We start from the raw sequence: 22992 nt of genomic DNA on the forward strand, positions 1-22992 counted from the left end.
TATATATATATAACTTTTTATCATATCACTATTAACATACAGGAGTTCTCAAATTAAATTTAACAAATTAGTTTCTATCAACAACCTAATTTTGGAAAGTTCTTAATGGATGTGATCAATTATATACTTGGCCTTTAATATTTGAATATGAACAATTTTTGTATAGGCATTTTATAAACCTAGACAAAGAACCACTACAGAGAGAGCATCCATAAGGAAACATACCAGCTGTCAACTCAGCAAGTCAGAAAAGACAAGCTCATCCTCCTGGACTCAAAAACAAAAGTATTTCAGAATTTTGTTCTGTGTTAAGACATAAATATTGCAGAAAATACCAATTATGAAATTCCCAAAATTCTCAAATTGAAGCTGCTAGGAACAGTAGTAGTGGAAAAATATTTAGGAACTAATCTGAAATGACAATTTTATGCTCATTATTGTTTTTCTGTTTCTTGCAAAAACCTTTGACTTTGTATCTTCGAATTTTTACTACCTAGTTATCTCTATAGGATGGATGCAGAAATATTTCTATCAGCATCTTTAAGGAAGAACATTTCTTTCAAGCAAGGCACAAAATTTAGATTTATTTATGCAATTTGATTAATCCCAATTTTTGTTTACATCAAGTACAAAAACCAACTTGAACGTAGGTGTAAATACAATTTCCACAAAGTAGTTCAATGAGATTTAAAATCAGTTACATATCCAGAACTGTAAAGCACAATTAAAAGCAGCCCAGGATATACAGACTGTTTACCATAACTGCTGAAAGATCTCAGTGTATGAATATATTTAACAACCTCCAGTAATAAATTAGAAATTCCTTTCTAACCTTTCATTTGAAACACACGTAATAATCCTGTACCTAAGAAAGGAAACATCAAAGAATAAGAAGTGCAGTTTTACTTAAGCTGAGGCCTAAATGAAACATATGCACAATTAAAAATTAAATAACAGAACAATGAGTAGAATATTTTGGTTGAACATTTCTAAGAACATATAAGCTAAGATAATATAGAAAAATAGCAACAGATTCAAAGACTTATCCTAAAAGAACTTACAGTGTACTGTAGCTGCCTGGAATATTCTAAACAAGTATAGAAAATCATACTTCCAAGTTTGGTATGTTTGTATTTCCTAGATGACATACATTTGAGACAACCATCCATGAACTTATTTACAAATAGAAGCTTATTCCTTTTAAAATAGGTATAAAAATCAGTTTTGGCACTAACCATAAGGCAATGAATGACAAATACCTAAGATTGCAAGTCACATAATGAAAGCCCAACCAGAAGAAAATCATAATCTTTAACTTATTATTTAAAGAGAATATGAGACTTTAAATATCACTAAATTTAAAAAAAATCAGTATCTGCAAAGTAACTGAATCACCTTACTCAACATGATGAAGATTCTTTTTTATATGCAACAGGAAATTGCTTTAATTCATGAAAACATTGTGCCATGTCTAGTTGGAGAACTTACTATTTCTGTGGTTATTAAATTATCAAAATAGTTTTAGTTTTATTACCAGAAGATAGCAAAGAGTTAAAGGAGAACACAATTTTAATTCTTAAGAATAAAAAAAAAAAATCATATTACTCTGAAGTCCTGCCTTTGTTAATGGCATTATTTATAGACCATTCACTCCAGTGAGTAAAAACCACAGTTTCTTTTTTTTTTATTTCTACAAGTGTATTATTAACAACTTCCTTTTTGCATTTCCATGAGCTTCAATAATAGCTGAACCTTAAATTCAATTTCTCAGTGTTGCCACATTTGTGCTGCAAAGACTGCAAACCCAGATTTCATAAGCTGTGGATTTAAGTTTTAAAAATATTTTTTTTATTTACCCTAAATTTATAAAAACATTTTTTCAAAACTTAAGGCAAAAAAAACAAGTTTTATTGGTTACGTTTCTTTAAATGTGAGCAGGTGTATGAGGCTGTTTAAATATCAAAAAAGCTAACGCCATATACAGTATTACCAACAAAAGTAATAAGGCAGCATGCACCCTCAAGATGAAACGAAAATTTAATTTTACAAGATGTTTAAATAATCCAAAGGCAAAAAGTGTCTGTCTCCTCTAACAGTATCTTCATAAACCATGGAAATTTTAGAGGACACCAAGTTACTAAAATATTCCGTTCAACGTTTATACAAATACATTACTACAAGTTTACATACAGTCAAAAGACATCTCAGTGTTACCTAATTACTTAAATTTACAAGACAAACATAAATAAAGCTGTTAAAACAGGCAAGTACAGTACTGATCTATCATTCAGCACAACATATTTTGTATTTCTTTCAACTTGAAACCAATCAGATCAGAATTGTGCGAAGTCGTTCTTCAAACCTAAAATAAAATAGAGAATTAAGTATATCTATGCAAGTTTCACACAACATGGGCATGTTCCAAATGCCTAAGTCCTTTTTTCAGGCATATAATTTACCAATTAACAATCTCTTCTCTGTTCCTAGAATAGGCCACAGTCTTTAAGGTTATTTTTAATAATGACATCAGTTACAGCATCGAAAACAAACTGCACATTTTTTGTATCTGTGGCACATGTGAAGTGAGTGTAGATTTCCTTCGTGTCTTTTCTCTTGTTAAGATCTTCAAACTGACATTGAATGTAAGCAGCTGCTTCTTCGTAAGTGTTTGATCCTAGAAGGAAAAAATTACTCAGGTTTCAAACAGGAAGAACAAGATGTATATTATATCTTTGATGGAAGTTATTTCCAAATAGTAACTTAAATAAATAGCTACTTAAACCTAAAAAGGAGTATGCTGATTTAAGTAATTTCACAGTCCCTGCTTTACAACAAAATGTGTAGGAAACCCTTTGGACACATTTTTAACAATTATAGGCTAGGGACTGCAGGAAGAGTATTTACTGCAGTGGTAGATGGAACAAATCATTATTGAATTAACACTGTTCCCTAGACTAGGATATTTTGCTTCCTTCACTTTCACTTTTTATGTTTTTAACAGGTTTGTTTATTTCTACCCAAGGTCCATTGAGTTACAAACAAATAGTATATATATTTCTCCTAAGCCTTTTTTTTTTTTGACTCTAATTTAATATTTTCCGTACAATAGAACAGTCTAAAGTTACAATGAAAATGATACATAAATAGTCTAAGACTCATTAAATAATCTTTTGCTATGTATTTCCTGAATAAGCCAACTACTTCTAATATGTACGTATACTCTCCCTTCAAATAAACTCTCATGTATGCTCAGGGATTTCTGCTCGGTGAAAAAAAAGTACAAAAGATAGGAGGACAACAGAATAAAGAATGGGCTAAACAGATTAGGTTGACAAGCACTGCAGCAGTAACGTAAATGCTATCAGTGGACCAGCATTATTTCATCTGGTCGAAAAGATTAATCTGACTTCAGCACTATTTTATTTGTGATTCATAAAAAACATTATACCAACCTAAACTGTATTTTACTGAAATAATTTGGACACCTAGAGTTATTAAATTCCTCTTAATTTGTGCATCAAAAATAAGGAAATTACTTGACATCTGCCCATTCCCAATACCTGCATATTCAGGGTAGCAAATAGTGAGAGGACTCCTCTTGATTTTTTCTTCAAAAAGATCTTTCTTGTTCAGGAAGAGAATAATAGAAGTGTCTGTGAACCATTTATTGTTGCAGATACTGTCAAACAACTTCATGCTTTCATGCATCCGATTCTGTAATTTGGAAAACAAAACACAAACAAACAAAAAAAAAATCTTACTGTATTTTATCAGACTTCAGTAGTAAAATCAGGATACGTATCTTTTGTTAGCCACAGATTAACTAGGTAAGTTGTAAAACTAAATTTCCAGCATGCAGAACCATATTTTACCAAGAGAAATACAGAAAGGCCACAGAACACTTTCATGTACCTAATGATTTTGAAGGTTTTTTCCAACATAAATGATTCTGTGAGTAGGGTTTAAGCAACTACTTTTTGATTTTTCTTTTCTCATTTCCAGGCTTAAGTTTTTTCTAATATGATAGGAATTTTTAGCGTGTTTTGACATTTTGCAGTAAGGATATTATAGAAAGGTTTCCAAGTAACCTGAATTTGCCTTACACTTATTAGATCTTTTGAAAATTGAAAATTAAATTCTGCATGTAGTCAAGATTCCAGCATAAGGAAAGGAGTAGTTCCAAAGAAGCAGAGAATTAAAAGAGCAGGTTGGTGGGTTTAAAAAAATAAATAAAATAACTCTGTAGAAAAATTATCCAACACCTAACTAATTTGGCAATGCTTCCAGCCATTTAAGTTGCAGGATAGCAGATATGACCTATTTTGACAACATTTGACTTGAAGGTGTTTTTTTTTTTCCTTTTTTTTTTTTCCCCTTTTCTTTCCTCCCCCAACAGCGTTTTGCAAGAGGCTACAGAACACGAGGAGTCTGTTAATGATTTACACACAACAGACTAGCATCACTTTCAACTACCCAGATAATAAAAAGCATACACTCTGTGCATATTGATGTGGGAGGAGTCACATCTTGAAAGAAGAGAAAGCATAGGAAAGGAAAAAGAAAGATTTCTATAACTAAGGAAAGAGAATTCAGTAAAACATTTAGGAAGAAGAAAAACATGAAGGCTGAGGAAGTGAAATAAAACGTAGTAAAGAAGAAACAGATAAAGCCACTTCTTATAATATATTCCTAGCATCTTTAAAAAGACTAGGATATGTATTATTGACATCCTCATTAATTTCTGCATCCTTTGGAATACGAAAAAATGCAACTGAAAAGAACACTTGTCTCAAAGTACGCCTGAGAATATGAGGAAGTATTTTTGAAACTTGAAAGCACACACTCTATCACCATTTCTCTGAAACCTTTCACACAAAGTCTATATATTATAAAGGAGTACTACTGTAAGAGATATTGATCTTTCCTTTCAAACTTATCCAGTTTCTATGTAACAACTATTCTTTTCTTCAACACCAAGGTACTTGCCATTTCCTCATCTTCAGCCAAAACCAAGTCATAATCACTTAATGCCACACAAAAAATAATTGCCGTAACACCCTCAAAACAATGAATCCACTTCTTCCGCTCTGATCTTTGGCCTCCAACATCAAACATTCTGTAAAACAGAAGTACAAAGCAGGAAATGAACTTTGGAATTTCCAGCTTTCTGAATGTTAAGTGATAACCTCTGAAATCATCAGCTGTGCAAGCTTGATCAAAGAATTTTGAAAAACCGCATAAAATCTGCAACATTTATTTCAATTTAACATGTCAGCATAAAACAACCTTAAAAAAAAAACTTAAAAAGTTTTACTATACATTTCACAAGACATGAGAAAGTGACTTGAAAGGTATATAAAACTGCTTATTTATAAATAATTTGTACAATTACAAATAATTTTATTAATGAAGTTAATTGTAATCTATAAAATAAAAATACACAATGTTAACTTAACTAAGTGCCAACTATATGAAAGTTTTTCAAACTTTCTCCCAAATGAATGAAAAGTCTTAAGTAATAAAAGGTCAAGAATATAAAATTCTTTACATACAAGAGCAGAGCTGTCTGTTTCAGTGATCAGGAGAAAAATGCTACACTAAGAAAGTTAGACACAAATAACACTTTATTTTTGTTATCTCAGTATTCTGAATCCAAATCTAAATATAAAATATATTTCTCATTTTTTCAGATTTAACCTAGAAACTCTAAAAATTGATGATTTTCAACTCATCTCTAATAAAATAAATTTCAACTTGATTTTTTCAGCTGACCTCTGATTTAAAGACCTCTCTGATTTAAAGAGAATTTTAATTTTTTAAATTTTTTTAAGAGAGACAACAGTTTTTAAAATGCTCTTCTTAAAAGACAAAATAGGCATCAAATAATAAGGAATAATGATAATTTTCCCTCTAATAAAGACACTTTTTGGAAATGCAGTTAGGTGGAAAAACTGAGCTATAAAGGTGTTTTTTTTTGTTTTTTGAATTCTCAGCTTTACTGAAATAGAGTAAAAGACCATATACTCCAGAAGTTAGCAGCAGATGATCAACAAATTACCACTGTATAAAACAATTTGCTTTTCTCTGCTATCTACATACTTTAATGGCCATTTCCTAACTGTTCTGAGCTACACTGAACTTTTCATATCATTATGTACTTCAAGTATTTTTCAAGCCAGACATAACGAACTAAACCAATAAATAAATAAATATCTTCATCAAAAAGAGGGTAACAGTGCTGTCCTGAAACAAATGTATATAGCTGAACCTTCTCAGGTAAGACAGAATACAGACTTTATCACCTGTCTCTTTCCTGTCACAGAATGAGAAGTCTTGTTTCAAATTCTTGCGATTACTTCCAGTTTCAAAACAATGTGAAAAGGTCACCGTGTGACTTCTCTAGCTTGCTTAGCAAATACTCTATTATGCAAAAATTGAATTTTTCCTCCTAGTTACAAGGAAATGCAATTATTACTTTTAAGAGAGGCCTGAACTTTAATGTCTTCAGTTGATTTTTTCAAGTAATTTTAACTTCCGTCTAAGTTATCATGAAGAAGCAGAGAATTCAATAGGTATAAAAATGTTCATATGGGAGGGGGAAGACAGAAGGGGAAGAACAGGACAGACTGTTTCCTACAACTCCATCCAGTTTTCTCTAAGTAGTAAAATGGCTAGCATCTGAAAGAAAGGTGTGGGGACCTCTTCTCACAAGTAACTAGCGATAGGATGAGAGGGAATGGCCTCAAGTTACTCCAGGGGAGGTTCAGGTTGGAAATGAGGAGCCATTTCTGCTCAGAAAGAGCAGTCAGGCACTGGGACGGGTTGCCCAGGGAGGTGGTGGAGTCACCGTCCCTGGGGGTGTTCAAGGAAAAGTTGGATGTGGCGTCTAGGGACATGGCTTAGTGGGTGACAGTGGTGGTAGGGGGACAGTTGGACCAGATGATCTCGGAGGGCTTTTCCAACCTTAATGAGTCTATGAAAGCCTTATTTGGTTATAGAATGCCATATGACCAGGGAAAGAAATCCAAAGTAACAACTGTTAAGATGCATAATTATAATTCTTGTAAAGGTATTCCAGCATGGCCTGAATCATTCAGGATTATCAGTAATAAGGCTACCACACTGAGGTCTTTTGGTAGACAGCATGGCATGTAGGCTTGAACAACAACAGATCTCATTGTTCACAGAACATACCAGAATATGAGTAAGAAAGTAACTAAGAAATTAAGAAAACGGTTCCTTGTATCTTTTCTGTGGATACTAGCTTTTAAGGAACATGATAAAATAAAAGCTTTATACCAATGGCAGTACTGTAATATCAAACTGCATGGATCTCAACTGGATTAAGCATATCTTAAGGCACCACTCAATGTAAAAACATTATTACTAAGATGGTAACTGAGATGTGTAAGGAAACATTGCACAAAATTGCACATGAACAAAGAACCATATTAACAAAAACTCTTTCAAAGAACTGCAAAAATATGTAAAAAGGAATAGATCTGCACAAGAAGCATCACACCTGTGATGTGAGTGTTTGGTGCTCTTATGGTATTTCATGGTCCTTATGCCAACCATCATTTTGACTCGTGCAGACTACACTGCCAGCATGGATTCTGGGAAGTGAGGGAAAATGCATAAGACTGAAGACTTCCAGAAGATAAAAGAAGTGTAATTTTCAGTTTATATGGGCATAATATATTATATGCCCATATAATATATGGGCAAAATCAGCGGAAGATGCTGATTTTAGCCAGAAATCTTTGTTTCAGTTCAGAATAGACTCTTCACCAGTGGCATTATTTTACCAATGATGTCTGTTTTTGGGGTTGTCTTTCTAACAGCGCACTGAAATGTCCAGTTCTTTACACAAAACACCTTTTTGCATTCATCTTTGATTTTTTTATATGCTAAAACTTAGTGCTAGGTGAAGTTTTGGCACCAGTTTGACAGTGAACATCTCAACAGAAAGCAGTAAGAGCCTGATGGTTTGGCTTTTGTCTTGAGGGTTCTTCTACATATTATGTCAGTACAGAGAAAGACAGGCACAGAAGAATTATTTGGCACACAAAATTCTTCAAAAAAAAGATAAGGTTGCAGCATCTTTCCAAATAATTAGCCATTCCAAACAGAGTGGTCTCAAAGCTCCTAAGCCGTGCATCTACTCCATTAGAAGTCTGTATATACAGATTGTTAGGTCACAGTCCCAGCACACAAACACTGACAGCAGCTGCCTAATCTGCAGACAAATTTAAAAGTTTTAAAGAATGAGAAGCTCAAATGCTTTACAGATTTCTCCTCCTAATGTGAGTGTTGTGTGCAAGCCCATTCTTTGCCTCAGGTACTAGGAACTCATACTGCAGTCAATGGTTCAGCTACTCAAAAGAATCATGTATTGTTTATTCAAGATAAATTTGTCTACAATGAACTACAAGAAATACAAGGCAGTGCTGAAAGAAAGTTTGTAACAGCCAAATCTACCTCCCTTATCTAAAGAATGTCGTCATTAAAGAAATGCTTTATTGACTTTCCATTTCATTTACTTAAAGAAAGCAAACATTTCCAGTGAGATTGCAAGGTGGCTATGCCATATTAAGACAAATTAATTCACTGAACTAAATGTAAAGCACTAAAGATGCTTCTCCAGTCATCACCCTACTAATCTATGTTATTTAGCTATATAGGTAGCTTTCTAAAGGGTTTATCAGCAACTGTGCAAATTTAAGGGCTTGTGCAAGGTATTTCATTGTCACATCGTTTTTTTGTAACTAGCGTTGCCAAATTTGACATGTTCTGCCTCTTTCAGGTTATTTAATCTGAGAATATGATTCCAGTACCCATACAAAACGTGAAGAATGTGACATAGACCAAAAGGATACCAGTTATTTATTGTGATTTTTGAGTTTGTTAAGGTTATACAAGTTGTTTGTTTTCTCCCTCCAAGACCCAACCTTGCAGAAGACTTCTTATTTACTAATACTTTAAGGTAGGGTGAGTGGTTACCAAAAAAAGATAAGATATATATCTGGAAAGTCTCACTTTTATTAAAACTGAATGCATCTTTGATCATCTCACTTTCCTATTTTCCCCAGGTTGTAAGAGGAGGTATGGGGTACAAACATAGAAAACCAACTGATTTAGTGTACTACATAAGATTAATTGAACCCCATCAGGTGCAACTTGTCATTTTTAGAAATCTTAAATTGTTCTGAGTCACTAGATTTCTATTAAAAAGTATATAAAGTAGAGAAGGAAACATTAAAAGAAAAAAAGGCTTGTCTTTCTTATCAAAATCTGTTGGAAATATTATGACCTCTAACAAGCTCTTCTGCTTAGGTATACTGTTATGCAGGTGATAATCCTCATTCTTATTGCCCATTTAAAATGTTCCAAAAATAATGCATTTTCAAAAACATTTCCAAGATTACTCCTTAAGAACTTAAAAATAAGAAAAAAAGGATTCCTCAGAACACTTTAAGAGCTATTATTTTATGGAGGAAAAAAAAAATGTGTACACTTAAACACCTAAAATTAAGAAACAAAATATATTTTCCACAGTACTGGTGATCCTGAAGCATCAATATTACAACACTTACTAAGCAATTACATGAAAAACAGCATTTTCCATGACAATGCTGAACAAATTTACTGTATAGATGTTCTGACAACTATGCCTACACAATCTAAAATGTACATACAATACAATTTTTACTGAGATTTCTCTTCATTCTTGCTAATCAGGAGTAGTTACAATAGTATTACATTTATATTACCCTTTGCTTTCATCATGGATGTCTCAGGACATAAAATGTTCAGAATATTAACGTTATTTTGTAAACCTCACATCACAGGGAACATAAATCACGGTCTTTCATCACTAAAGTACTACCTTAAAAAACTACCATTCAGTTTTGAATTCAGTTCTCCATGAAAATGGAGGTTTTTTGTTGTTGTTGTTGTTTTGGTTTTTTTTTTTTTAACAAGAGCAACAAATGTTTACAAGCCTCCAGTTCTACAACGGAATTTAAATGGAAAAATCTGATAGAACAGCTACATATTAATGCAATACAATATTGAGTACTATGAGATTTGATTTACATAGAAAGTATCTTTACAAAAAGCTCCCAATATAAACAAAGCATTTATTACTTAATATCTCCATATTTATTATGAGTTATGATAGGATTTCAGATGACTCCCATTTGCCTTCAGAAAATTGAGCCAAGCATGAATAAGTTTTTCAACTAAAAGAAAAATAATCAAAATTGTGGCTATGCAAAATTTGCTAAATTGCATTACTGAAAGTGTATCCACAAGAACTTTACAGAAGCCGTAACAGACAGATAGACATGCAATATAATAAATTTACATACTTAAAGTGAAGATCTTTGAAAGTAAAGTGAGTTTCCACTATTCCTGTAGTTTTCACTCTAGTCCTGAGAACATCCTGCTGGGTTGGAATGTAGCTGGTTTGTGCTATCCTGTCCAAGTCATTCAAGTAACTGAAGGTAAAAATAAACACTGCTTTCAGTTATTCCTAAAATAGTAATCAGATAATTGCAAAGAATCACAGAAGTCCTAGGTCTATTCATTGTACCTGACTTTTATATGAACAGCTGTCTCTGAGGTAAGACAGAAAAGACAAGAGACAGATTATTTTCCTGCTAATTTCTTTTGAAGTTTTAGATACACTTTCATCCTAGAAGAAAACATATACAATTGACCCCAATAAAAAGAATTATTATGAAATCCCAGGATGTAAACATGGTTGCACATTTACCAATTTTATTTGTATTAACTAGAAGAAGACTTTCATTTTTGTAACCTCTTAGTGAACTACAATTTTCTTTGAACTATAAAGCAAAAACTAATTACTCTGGAACTGATAACAGGTGTGAAAAGGACAACCCAGTATGTTGGCCAGAATTAATAAATATTTTTAAACAATGCTAAATATATGACCAATATAACTTTATATTGGGAATTTCTAATTACACATTTTTTACAACATTAAACTCCAGTCACTAATAATTAATATTAATATTGTGATGCACACCATGAAGCGTGATGTTTCTCATAACAATACAAATCTTACTAGTGCTTTTTGCATAGTGATAGAAAAGATATTAAGTTCTCCCTTTACTGTAACCAGAAGTTAGCAATTTTCAGGACAAAATAATATGATTAAAAGACCAGCTTTCTTATGAAATTTGAGAAGAATTTATTAAAAAAACTGAACAGCGGAGGTAAGTCATCCTCCAAATGATTTAAATTCAGTTATACCACACCTCTTCCTCTCCATTTGCAAAAGTTACGTGCACCATTCTGACACAAGCAGACAAAATCTTTGTCTAGGTACTTCTAAATTTCTGTTTGTATGGGAACAGAATTACTCAAAGGTTAGACTTCTTTTTTATTCCTTTAACTATTACTTGAAAACAGAAGTATTGTCTGTCACAAAGTACTTACTAGGCAGCAGAGTCATTAAGCTGGTATTCTCTAGATCTGTTGAAACAAGCTTGTACTCCACTGTCTTTCCACAGTCTTTTGATAACGCCAGCAAGCTCTGCAGTCATAAATCCTTCTTCTGCTGCTCCAGCTAACACAAAGAGTTGACGAGCATCATCCTTTAATGTGTAAACAGAAAATGGAGAGACAAACATTAAGAAATATAACAAAGGTATACTACTTTCTCCTCTCACTCAGGATTAAGGATTACACATTCAGCAAAGGAGTAGGTTACTTAACCCACTATACATTAATGTAACCAAACAAAAAATGTGAAAGAAAACAATTAGTTTTCTACATAGAATATGACTTCCCACCTTTTTTCAACAACATACAAAGATAAGGCCACTCAATTTTACATAAGCTGACAAAACTTCTGATCAGTTTGTCACTTGAAATGAACTTCTATAAATGGAAGTAGTAACATACGTTGTGCTGAAGTCTAACGTTGACCTTATTTGCTTAGCATATGCCACAAACTGAATAGAACAGTTACAATGCATATTAGAACCTTTGGATATGCAGATGTATATTGACTGCAGAATATACATTAATCGTGTAAACTTCAAAAGATTTGTTTGGAATTGACAAATATTCATTAGTAAAGAGAAATATACTTAAAACTTTTCCAGATAAATCAGTTACACATATCCATCAACTTAACTATTCTACATACACCAAGTTTTCTTCGTAACTCCATGTCAAGAAATCAAGTGGGTTTTTTGTTTGTTTGGTCACATATTTTGGTTTGTTTTTAAGAAAAACAGCAATTTGTGCATTCATATAATGACTGCCTCTGAAAATGAGGCTACTGGAGTACAGGATATCAATCCAGCAGTCTCCTTTAACAGAATTTGAATAGTTGTCTAACTTATCCAATTCTGACTGAGGAAAGAGACTAAAAATGTTAGATCTGTAAGATACTGGAAAAAGACGACAGCAGCTGGGTAGAGGAAAAACATATCCACATTAATATTTTCATAGGAGTAGCTTCTTGACTGTAGTTACAGTTTGTATGTGATCTATTGCCAAGGTGTGCCGGCCAGCAAAATCAGCATACTTGTGGCCTGTAACTACTACCCACGGCATGTACTGTTTGTCTAATAAATAAAAGAAAGAACAGACGAAAAAGGAGAAAGGTGAAAAGAGAGGGGTTTAGGTAAAAAGCAGCTGGGAACTTAAAGAATTTCAAGAAAGAAGAGAATTAAAAATGCAACATGTAAAGTTATTCTCACAGAATAGCAAGTATAGATACTGATGCAAATCTGTAGAAAAAAAACAGTTTCTATCACCTTTGCTGTTCAAACAATAAGCTGTGAGGAATAACATTTTCAGGATAAACATAGAAACTAATGGTTATTCTAAAGAGATTGCCTGCTGTAGGCTTAAATAGTCAACGATTTTATGACAGCTAACAGGGAAATTGTTTGCAGATAGATTGAGTAACACTGATATTCACAGCCTGGAAACAAAAAGCTTGCTGTTCAGTCAATTCAAGGTAGACTTGAAGACATTTATACCTATCTGTGTGTATAAACAAGTAGTTATACATATAAACAACAAGTAACTAAGACATAAGTCTTGTGAAAGCTACAATTCTAAAAATGGACATTTGTCAAAAAATGAACAGAATACTGATTACTTGTACATCCACAAGAAAAATTGCTAATAAGAGTTCAGTGGATTGCAATAATAATTGCATAAAACGAAAGAATATTAAAGATCAAAGAGTAGGATAATCAGATCTCACTGACTGTAGCTTCAACAATATGCCCGCATAAAAGAAACTTCAGTGACAATTCTGGTTTTGAATATTGTTTGTGGATGAAAATGTCAAGGATCTACAACTGATAGAAACCACAGATCTTGAAGGAAAAGCCAATATATTACAATACATGATAGAAACTGGAAACCGTCAGCCGGTCTTGTCATGAACTATTAAAATGTCATTTCACACCTGACATGGTCTGACTTTACATGCAAAACTTACTCTGTTTCAAATAGCTCTGTAAGTTCTGTCTCTACATTCTCTAATATTGTGGCATTTTTTTTTTTTATTGCGAGGGTGGAAGAGGGAGCAGGAAGAGAATTAGTTTCTATTTCCAAAAGCCCAACCATTAAAATAAGAAGTGTTATTTGTTACCCTCATATCCCTTTTCTAATCATGGCAAGTACTAGATACCATAAATGATGTAGGATGTAACAGCTGAGTCCTATTTTCATTATTAACCAATGACAGAAAATTTCCTTTAATCATACTGCAACAAGGCTGCTTCCATTCAAGTCTAATACTGACTTTCAACAGCAGTGTTGCTTTGTAAAAAGAACGCAGATCACCTAGACCTGCCTAGGTGCTAGGGGATAGACAGTTATTTCACAACCATCCCTGACAAAAGTTTGCATTATCACTTATGTCGTTTTCTGAAGTTGACAAACAGATTATTTCAAGTTGATACCATACACAGCTTTCAAAATCTTGCTAGTTACTTTAGCTGATCACACCTAAACTCGCTCTTCACTCTGTTTTCTTTTAACACGTATTTAGTAACAGGAATCTACCATCTGCGTTTTCCAAACGTTAGCTGCCAGACTCCAGATAGGACTTCATCAAACAAATACTGAACTAACATGCACTAAGATACCACTCCTGCCCTGGCAAACTTTGGTCTCAAGACACAACAGAAAACATGAGAACAATGCTACAGAGGAATAACAAAACAACACAAAGCTTTCACTAGTTACATTTACAGTTAAGCAGCTTTCAGGTGGAATTAACACATGTACATAAACTAAAAATGACGAAAGACTTAAAATTGTCTAATAATTTACATAAAGGAAAATTGTCTAATAATTTACATATGACTACCAAACAGACTTAAGATTTCATTTGCAACTTCAATACCCACTTAACGTAATGTTTGTCTTTATGACAAGCATACCCAATGCATCAAGCACGGTTATTGAGGTCACGCTCTTTTTTAAGCCATCAATAAGATTTTGAACACAAGACTTTATCAAGAACGAAGCATCTGCATACTATTTCTTATTTTTCAAGACTCCCCCCCCAACTGTAATTCAATATTAACACAATGAAAAGAACTAAATTATGACAAGATATCCCTCCAACTACCTTACATATTTATTTCAATGCATTAAGAGCAAAATTTCTTCCTCCAACCCTCCTGCAAGATAGCTGCTATCTGGCTAGTTTGTGCTTCAAAACCTGCACTGGTTGGCACTCCCTATTCTCTCATTAACGTCTATGCAAAGAAAATAAAGCCACAAATCCTGAATTAAATTACAGTGCTGTTCAGATTAGGAACTTTGGTGATACATTTCAGCACTGCAGCACAGAATGGACTCCTGCAAACAGTGCACAAGCAAAAACAATTAAGGAAGCATTTTATAGAGAGATTTAGAGCATCTATACCCCTGGCCAGACAGGGACACAAACAGATTCACCACAGGTAAGAGTACAGGGTTAGGATTTGAGAAGATGATAAGCAAAAAGGATCAGTTCTGAAGACTATCTCCAGTAAGTGGATGAAATTGGATTCAAAATGCACAGGAAAGCCTAGAAAAAGATCTCTGATTTCTTGGGAAAAATTCCTAATCCATGCGGTATGATGAAAAGAATGGATACCAGCAGCAGGGCTATGCCTGTGACTTAGAGTACAATAAAGTTATCCACATTGGAAATCAGTATGAAACGGGATTCAGTCCAGAGGTGGGAATGTTTTAGGCACTACTGTGCCTACGAGTCAATAGAGAAGTGCAGAGAACAGCTAGATGCCTACCTGCCTACTAAGAAGTATGACTACACAGCTTGTTGTTTTTTTCAAAAGAGCCCTAAGACTCAGGTGTTTAGTTCTCCCAATTTAGATACAATTTGGAGAACTGTATCTAAACCAAATAGTTGTTCTGAATCAATGAAGAGCTGATTGCTCTGTAGAGCACTGTGCCGTGATAGAAAACTAAATGACATTCATCTTTATCAAACCTCCTAACCTACAAAGATTTTTAGATAGGAAGAGATTTTTTCCAGGAAATAACAATGGACAAAAACTGAAAATGAATGGATATTTCCGCTTTATATGTGCATGTGTACTTCAATACTCACAGCCCTGGTTGGATCACCAAAGTCTATCTTCAACCTCCCCATTGCTCTAATGATAGCAATAATGGACTGAATGGTGTTACTGTAGACAACAGCTTTGTACTGTTTACATTCTTCTTCTGAATAACCAGCTTCATGGATAATCCTATGGAAGGAAAATAAATAAATTCTCTATTCAAGTAAGAAAAAAAATTCTCTATAAATATATTTTACCATACTTACTTCATTTGTTTGACGATTGTGCTTTTCCCTGACTCACCAGCTCCTGAAAAATGTGAGAAAATTCATTAGATTTCTACTCATCTTTGACAAGGCATTTAAAGTAAGTTTCTACATTTCAAGTACCTAACCAATGTAAAGAACTTCAGTAGTTCAAAATGTGCTTCCAGCTGGAAGTTTTCAAAATCAAGACATTTTAACAAGAAATCACTCAACTCTGAAAAGTTTCTGTAATGCAAACAGATCACCAATTGTCCAATTCCAATATGACCAAAGGAATTTCTAACATCTTTAAAGGTCACTGTGACCAAAGGGAATCACTAGTAAAGGCTGTATTCATGTTCAAAAAAAAAAAAAGGCTAAAAGGGAACTCTGAGAAACTATAAAGCCAATCAGCCTCACCTCGTTCCTCAGACAAATGATACAGCAAATATTCCTGAAAGTCACTTCCAGGTCCAAAGAGGACAATAAGCTACCTAGGAAACACTAGGAAGGATTTATCAAGGGCAAACTGCGTGCAACTAACTTGATAACTTTTTTATAGGGAAACAACTGGTTCTGTGGAAGTAGAACACCAAAGGATCTTATTTACTCTGTCTCCAGTAGGGATTCCAATGCCATCTATCATAGTATCCTTATACCAAATTGGATAAATATTGATGTCGAGGTGTCTGAAAACCTGTATAGACAGCCAAACCTAAAGGCTAGTGATCAATAATTTAAAATCTAACTGGAAGTCAGTTACAGAAGAGAATCTTCAGAAGCTGACACTGGGTTAACACTGTTTAACATGTTCATCAATGACCTTAAAACCAGGATGGAATGCTCCTGCAACATGTCTGCAAGCAACATCAGGCTTGGAGGTCAGGAAGTAGTCAAAGTGTTGGGAGAACAAAGGTGTTATTCAGAGGGTCCTCAACAAACTAGAGCTGACAGGAACCTCGAGACACTAAAATGCAAATTCCTGCACATGGCACAGAATAACCCATGCAACAATACAGGCATGAGATTAATGGGTTAGGGAACTGGCTTACACAAAATGACTGCCGAATCAATGACCTGAACAGTCAGCAGTGAGCTCTTGATGAAATGAAAGTAAGCCACATTCTGAGCTGCTGTACTGAGCTACTGGGTCTGTCTGGGATAGAGACATAACAGCCCAGATAGTGCTGTACTTCAGATTTGCGGTTAAAACAGTGTTGCTAGCACACCAACATTTTAACTATTGCTGAAAAGTGCATGCACAGCACCAAGGTTTCCTCACTCTGCCCCTGCCACTAGGCTGAGGTTACAGAATCATAGAATGGTTTGGGTTGGAAAGGAACTTTAAAAATCATCCAGTCCAACCCTTCTGCCACAGGCAGGGACACCTCCCACCAGCCCAGGTTGCCCAAAGCCCCATCCAACCTGACACTGAACATTTCCAGGGATGGGGCATCCACAGCTTCTCTGTGCAACCTGGTCCAATGACTCACCACCCTCATAGTAAAGAATTTCCTCCTTATGTCTAATCCAAATATTCCCTCTTTTAGTTTAAAACCATTCCCCCTTGCCCTATCACTACACAAACTTCTAACGTCCATGTAAAAGGCTTGGTTTTGACATACATACTAAAGAGTAGCAACAGTTCTCAGATTCTGAACTGCCACAGAAGTTCAGTACCAGGATATTCATGTAAACAGAAAACAGCACTTTACAGAAATGTAGGCAAGAACAACAAACACTAACCTCCACAAGTTACTGATAAATACCACACATTTTGACAACAAGACAGATTCAGGAACCGTAGTTTTATTGGAGTAGGCAAAAATCGATGCATACCTTCCAAGAACCAGGGGGCATCATGACAACATCAACACTTGTAACAGCTACCAACTAGAAGATAAGGCCTCTTAACCAACGTTACACTTGCAAAGACACAATTATGAAAGTTATTCGTTACTGTGACACGGGAAGCATTTATAAACTAAATTAATACTTAATCTATAAATAATTAATTGTGCACTTCAGCACAAATAGGTGTCAATGGTTTAATTTCATGAATAAAACTGATTTTTGTTTTGCTTTGGTTTAATATCTTTATTCAGATCATGTGAAAAAAGCAAATCTCCCTTTTATATCTCTGTATTCGAGAAAAATTTTGGAGATAAATGTTACTACAGCATTTAAATTACATTACCTTGTGAAATGCTTTCTGTTAAAAATTTATCATATTTGATTAACTGAGCAGCTCACTGTCAGGACCGGTCATAAAATCATAAGTTATTTTATAACGCCTTCTACTCAGTTTTTCTCAAGTTGATTACCCTTCTTTCTCTACAGTGTCAGCATCAAATTGTACCAAATACCTAGAATTCTTGTAAAAGCCCATTAAATAACATAGAATCATAGAATGGCTTGGATTAGAAGGGACCCTAAAGACCACCTAGTTCCAACCCCCTGCCATGAGCAGGAACAACCCCCACCAGACCAGGCTGCCCAGGGCTGCATCAAACCTGGCCTTGAACACCTCCAGGGATGGGGCATCCACAGCTTCTTTGGGTAGCCTGTGCCAGTGCCTCACCTCCCAGCGAGTGAAGAATTCCTTTCTAACATCTAACCTAAATCTTCCTTCTAAGTTTAAAAACATCCCCCTTGTTCTGTCATTATCTACCCAAGTATAGAGTTCCTCTCCACCCTTTTTATACGCCCACTTTAAGTAGTGAAAGGCCACAGTGAGGTCTCCCCAGAGCCTTCTCTTCTCCAGGCTAAACAGCCCCAGCTCTCTCAGCCTTTCTTCACAGGAGAGGTGCTCCAGGCCTTTGAGCATCTTTGTAGCCCTCCTCTGGACTTGCTCTAACAGGTTCACATCCTTCCTTGTACTGGGGGCCCCAGACCTGGATGCGTGGCTCCAGGTGGGGTCTCACAAGGGCAGAGCAGAGGGGAACAATCACCTCCCTCGACCTAGTGGCCACGCCTCCGTTGATGCAGCCCAAGATGTAGTTGGCCTTCTGGGCTGCAAGCGCACACTGCTGGCTTATGTTGAGCTTTTTGCCAACCAGAACCGCCAAATCCTCATCTCAATGAGGTCTTCTCCCAGTCTGTCCTCATGTCTGGGATTGCCCCGACCCAGGTGCAGCACCTTGCACTTTGCCTTGTTGAACCTCACGCAGTTCACGTGGGCCCACTTCTCGAGCTTACCCAGGTCCCTTTGGATGGCATCCCTTCCTTCTGGTGTATCAACTGCCCCTCTCAGCTTGGTGTCATCTGAAAACTTGCTGAGGGTGCACTCAAACCCATGGTCTAAGTCGCTAATAAAGACATTAAACAGTACTGGTCCCAAGACAGACTGTAACCACAAGACATAACCACAAACACCCATAATACATATGAAAAAAAATCAAGCAACTTACTACAAAGCACCTAACATTAATAATGAGCTCTTGGAAAATGCACTCTCCTACTTTACCGTAAAATAGAAATAGTGTTTTTTGTTTGTTTGTTTGTTTTCCTGCTGTTCTTGTTTTTATCTTGGGTGTGGAGGGTTTTTTTTTTTTTTTTTAAAGCTTCATGCTAAATTGCCTGCAGTTTTACTAATAACCTTTCTAAAATATGTCAGAAAATGACACCTTACTCACTGTCCCATACTGAAAGGAGATTCGCTATTTTTGCATTCCAGAAAGCAGAGCTCAGCCAGGCTTTCAGATAGATGCAGAGCTGCACTGATATAAAATATCCTTTCCTTTATCTCAGTGTGTTCTGTACAGCAAAATGAGAACTGTTGTGGGAAGTATTACACAGGAGCAAGAAGAATTAAATATTTCATGTGACAGCTGCACATAAAATGTCAGAGATGGCCATACTGTCACAATGAAACCCTATCCAAATTTAGACAGACTTGAACGTATATTCCTCAATCATCTAGTAAAGGATACTATTTATCACTTCTGGTACTGGCATATTTGATTTCAGCTTCACTATTGCCAATAAATTTAACACTGAGAGCCTTATTGGTTCAAACAGTAATATAAAAATATTATTAGAATAGTAATAATATAAGAGAAAATGATTGATAAAAGGAGATGGCAGTGCTGCTCTGACTAGAAAAGCAGCAGTCTATCAGTTCCAAACTTGAAAGAATGGTGGGGATTTTTTGTTTGCTTGGTTTTGAATGGAAGTATGTTAACTGTCAGGTCATCTCCACTTTGACAAAAGAAGGCTTTAGGAACTGATGAGTATTTTCATCTCTCTTGCGCACTTGGTGTCCTTTGTAATACATCATAGGAGCTCCTCAGTAAGACAAGTCAGAGGGCAACACATATCCTATGAAAATCCCGTTTAAAGTACAGAGTTGTCTTCAGAGCTTTTATTGACATAATCCAGTACATCACCTATGTCTAGTACTCTCATTATACCTGTTTGCCAGAAGGCAGATAGATCCTTATGCTTCATTATGCAAACTGACAGTGTGGAAACAAAGTATGTCCACCTCCATCAGAACAACTGAACATAGGAAACGGAACCACGTTTCCTGCATAAACCCTACTATATACACACTAAATTGTCATTTTTCTTTTGAAGCCAACTTTCAGCTTTGGAAACAGCGGGGAGAGAAAAAAAATGAGGTTTCTTTGTGTGGAAATATCTTTTAAAAAAAAGTATTTAACAGACCAATTGCATGTATAGCATTCTGAATGAACTGAGTAGGGCTACCAACAATGAAATCTAAGAAACAGCTAAAGCAGTGTTTGGCTCTCCAAGCCGCTATCGGGCCAATTACACAATAACTTACTCAAAATATTAAGACAACTATGTGAAATTTTAGGAAACATCATTATAAGAAGGTTTAATACTCATTTGCTTTCTAAATGGAGCATGTCTGTATTCAAAAATAATTTTAAAAAGTATTTTTGTAATTTGACTATAAATAACAGGTCAGCAAAAATGTTACTTTAAACTACTCTCAGTATCTCATGATTTATTATCCCCCACACTGCCCACATAATAAGTATTCCAGAACTGCAGATTTCACAAACAAATGTTTTATGAACTCAAGCATACAAACTGATGGTTTTAAGCTCTAAGATCTTGACAGTAACATTTCTAACTTGTGAAGGACTTGATAATTGCTTACTGAAGAAGCTACTCGTATACCAAAATAAATAGCAGTCCAAACTATTTCAAGTACATAGTATCCCTCTTTGGAAGAAACCAACTGTTAAGTGCAACCATTTCTAATCATATAAAGATATTCCTGGCAACGTAACACAAAAATAAATGTGGATTAAATTTGAGTGAAAGAAATACTTGGTAGAGTTAGATAAAAACTGAAGAGTAGAACAAGGCTGGCTTTGAACTACCAAATCAATCTGAAAAGGAACAGAACCTACAAACAAGTAGAATAGTCTTGTATGTTTCCAGAGAAGAGTTCAAGTATGGACACGAGTAATTAATATAAAACTTTCAACGCGTGCTTGTCAGCTCTTCAGAATGTAAAGCAAAAGACTTGCACCAGACCAACTTAAATAGACAGGCAAAGTTTATATTAAATAAATAAATTGTTGGATTAATCCACTGTAAAGCCTTTTCCCCACAACTCTCCTACCCAGTCTTCCACCAGATATTACCACTTTACAGCAGCAGATACAAGGTGAATGGTGCCTGCTCCTCAGCTGTCCCTGAGGACAGCACAAGCAGAATGCCCAGTGATTTCTGCTGCTTCTGCTATGGGGACAGTAACCTCTTACAACATCACAGAGTTGCCAGACAGCTTGCAAATATCACCTCTTGAATTTATCACTTCATGAAACATTACCAGAAATGAGACTTCTATTAGAACTCAAGCTGTTAATCATTGTTACTATATTCAAAAACACCTACGTGCCAGCTAGTACAAGAAAAACACTGTGAAAACTTGTTTCTACATATCCACTAGACAAGCTGACCACTAACTGAAACATTCTCCCACACCAGCCTCTACACAAATATACTGGTCTCTGGTCTCTCTATACTCCCCACAGAGTTTATTTTTGTCTTGTGCTCCCCCTTCACCCTTTCTGAAACCACATTGACAGTTATGCTTCTTAATCATAGAATGGTTTGGGTTAGAAGGGACCCTAAAGATCACCCAGTTCCAAACCCCCGCCATTAATTTCTTCCTAATCTAAATCTACCCTCTTTTAGTTTAAAGCCATTCCCCCTTGTCCTATCACTGCACCCCCTGACACAGAGTCCCTCCCCAGATTTCCTGTAGGCCCCCTTTAGGTACTGCAAGGCCACTGTAAGGTCTCCCCGGAGCCTTCTCTTCTCCAGGCTGAACAACCCCAACTCCCTCAGCCTGTCTCCATAAGAGAGGTGCTCCAGCCCTCTGATCATCCTCGTGTCCCTCCTCTGGACTCATTCTAATACGTCCATGTCCTTCTTGTGCTGGGGGCCCCAGAGCTGAATGCAAGGCCTCAGGAGGAGTCTCACGAGAGCAGAGCAGAGGGGAACAATCACCTCCCTCACCCTGCTGGCCACACTTCTGTTGATGCAGCTCAGGATGTGGTTGGCTTTCTGGGCTGCAAGCACACATTGCTGGCTCATGCTGAGCTTCTCATCAACCAACACCTCTAGGTCCATGTGCCTTAGCATAGTTTCCAGGAGGATCTGCTCCATGATCTTGCAGGGCACAGAGGTGAGACTGACTGGGCTGTTGGTCCCCAGGTCTTTTTTTTTTTTTCCTTTTTTAAAAACAGGGTTGTTTCCCCTATTCCAGTCAGCAGGAACTTCACTGGACTGCCATGACTTCCCAAATATGATGGATAGTGGCTTAGCAACTACATCCACCAGTTCCCTTAGGACTGTGGATGTATCTCATCAGGTCCCATGGACTTGTGCACCTTCAGGTTCCTTAGCTGGTCTCAAACTTATCTTCTACAGTGGGCAGTTCACCATTCTCCCAGTCCCTGCCTTTGCCTTCTGGGGCCTTGGCTATGTGGCTGGAGCTCTTGCCGGTAGACTGAGACAAAAAAGTCATTTACTACCTCAGCCTTCTCCATACTCCCGCTGACCAGGTCTCCTATTTCCTTTTGGAAAGGACCCACAATTTTCTTAGCCTTCCTTTTATCACTGAGGTAACTATAGAGGCCTTTCTTGTCCTTGACATCCCTGGCCAATTTTAATTCTAA

The 22992-nt window shown here is 35.8% G+C and overlaps 1 protein-coding gene across 1 annotated transcript in view; it reads right to left on the minus strand.

Moving 5' to 3' along the window:
* Window positions 1-553: 553 nt before the first annotated feature.
* GNAI1 (G protein subunit alpha i1) overlaps window positions 554-22992 on the minus strand; it is a 37516-nt gene continuing 15077 nt past the window's right edge. The window contains exons 2-8 of the mRNA XM_083843726.1: window positions 15848-15890; window positions 15629-15770; window positions 11470-11627; window positions 10374-10502; window positions 4987-5116; window positions 3561-3714; window positions 554-2674 (exon numbers count right to left, since the gene is read on the minus strand). Coding sequence (XP_083699852.1) covers window positions 2484-2674; window positions 3561-3714; window positions 4987-5116; window positions 10374-10502; window positions 11470-11627; window positions 15629-15770; window positions 15848-15890 — 947 coding nt within the window. The 3' untranslated portion in view covers window positions 554-2483. The remainder of the gene's footprint in view (window positions 2675-3560; window positions 3715-4986; window positions 5117-10373; window positions 10503-11469; window positions 11628-15628; window positions 15771-15847; window positions 15891-22992) is intronic.

Source organism: Anser anser (genome assembly GCF_964211835.1).
Source record: "Anser anser genome assembly, chromosome: 1".
Classification (NCBI taxonomy): Eukaryota; Metazoa; Chordata; class Aves; order Anseriformes; family Anatidae; genus Anser; species Anser anser.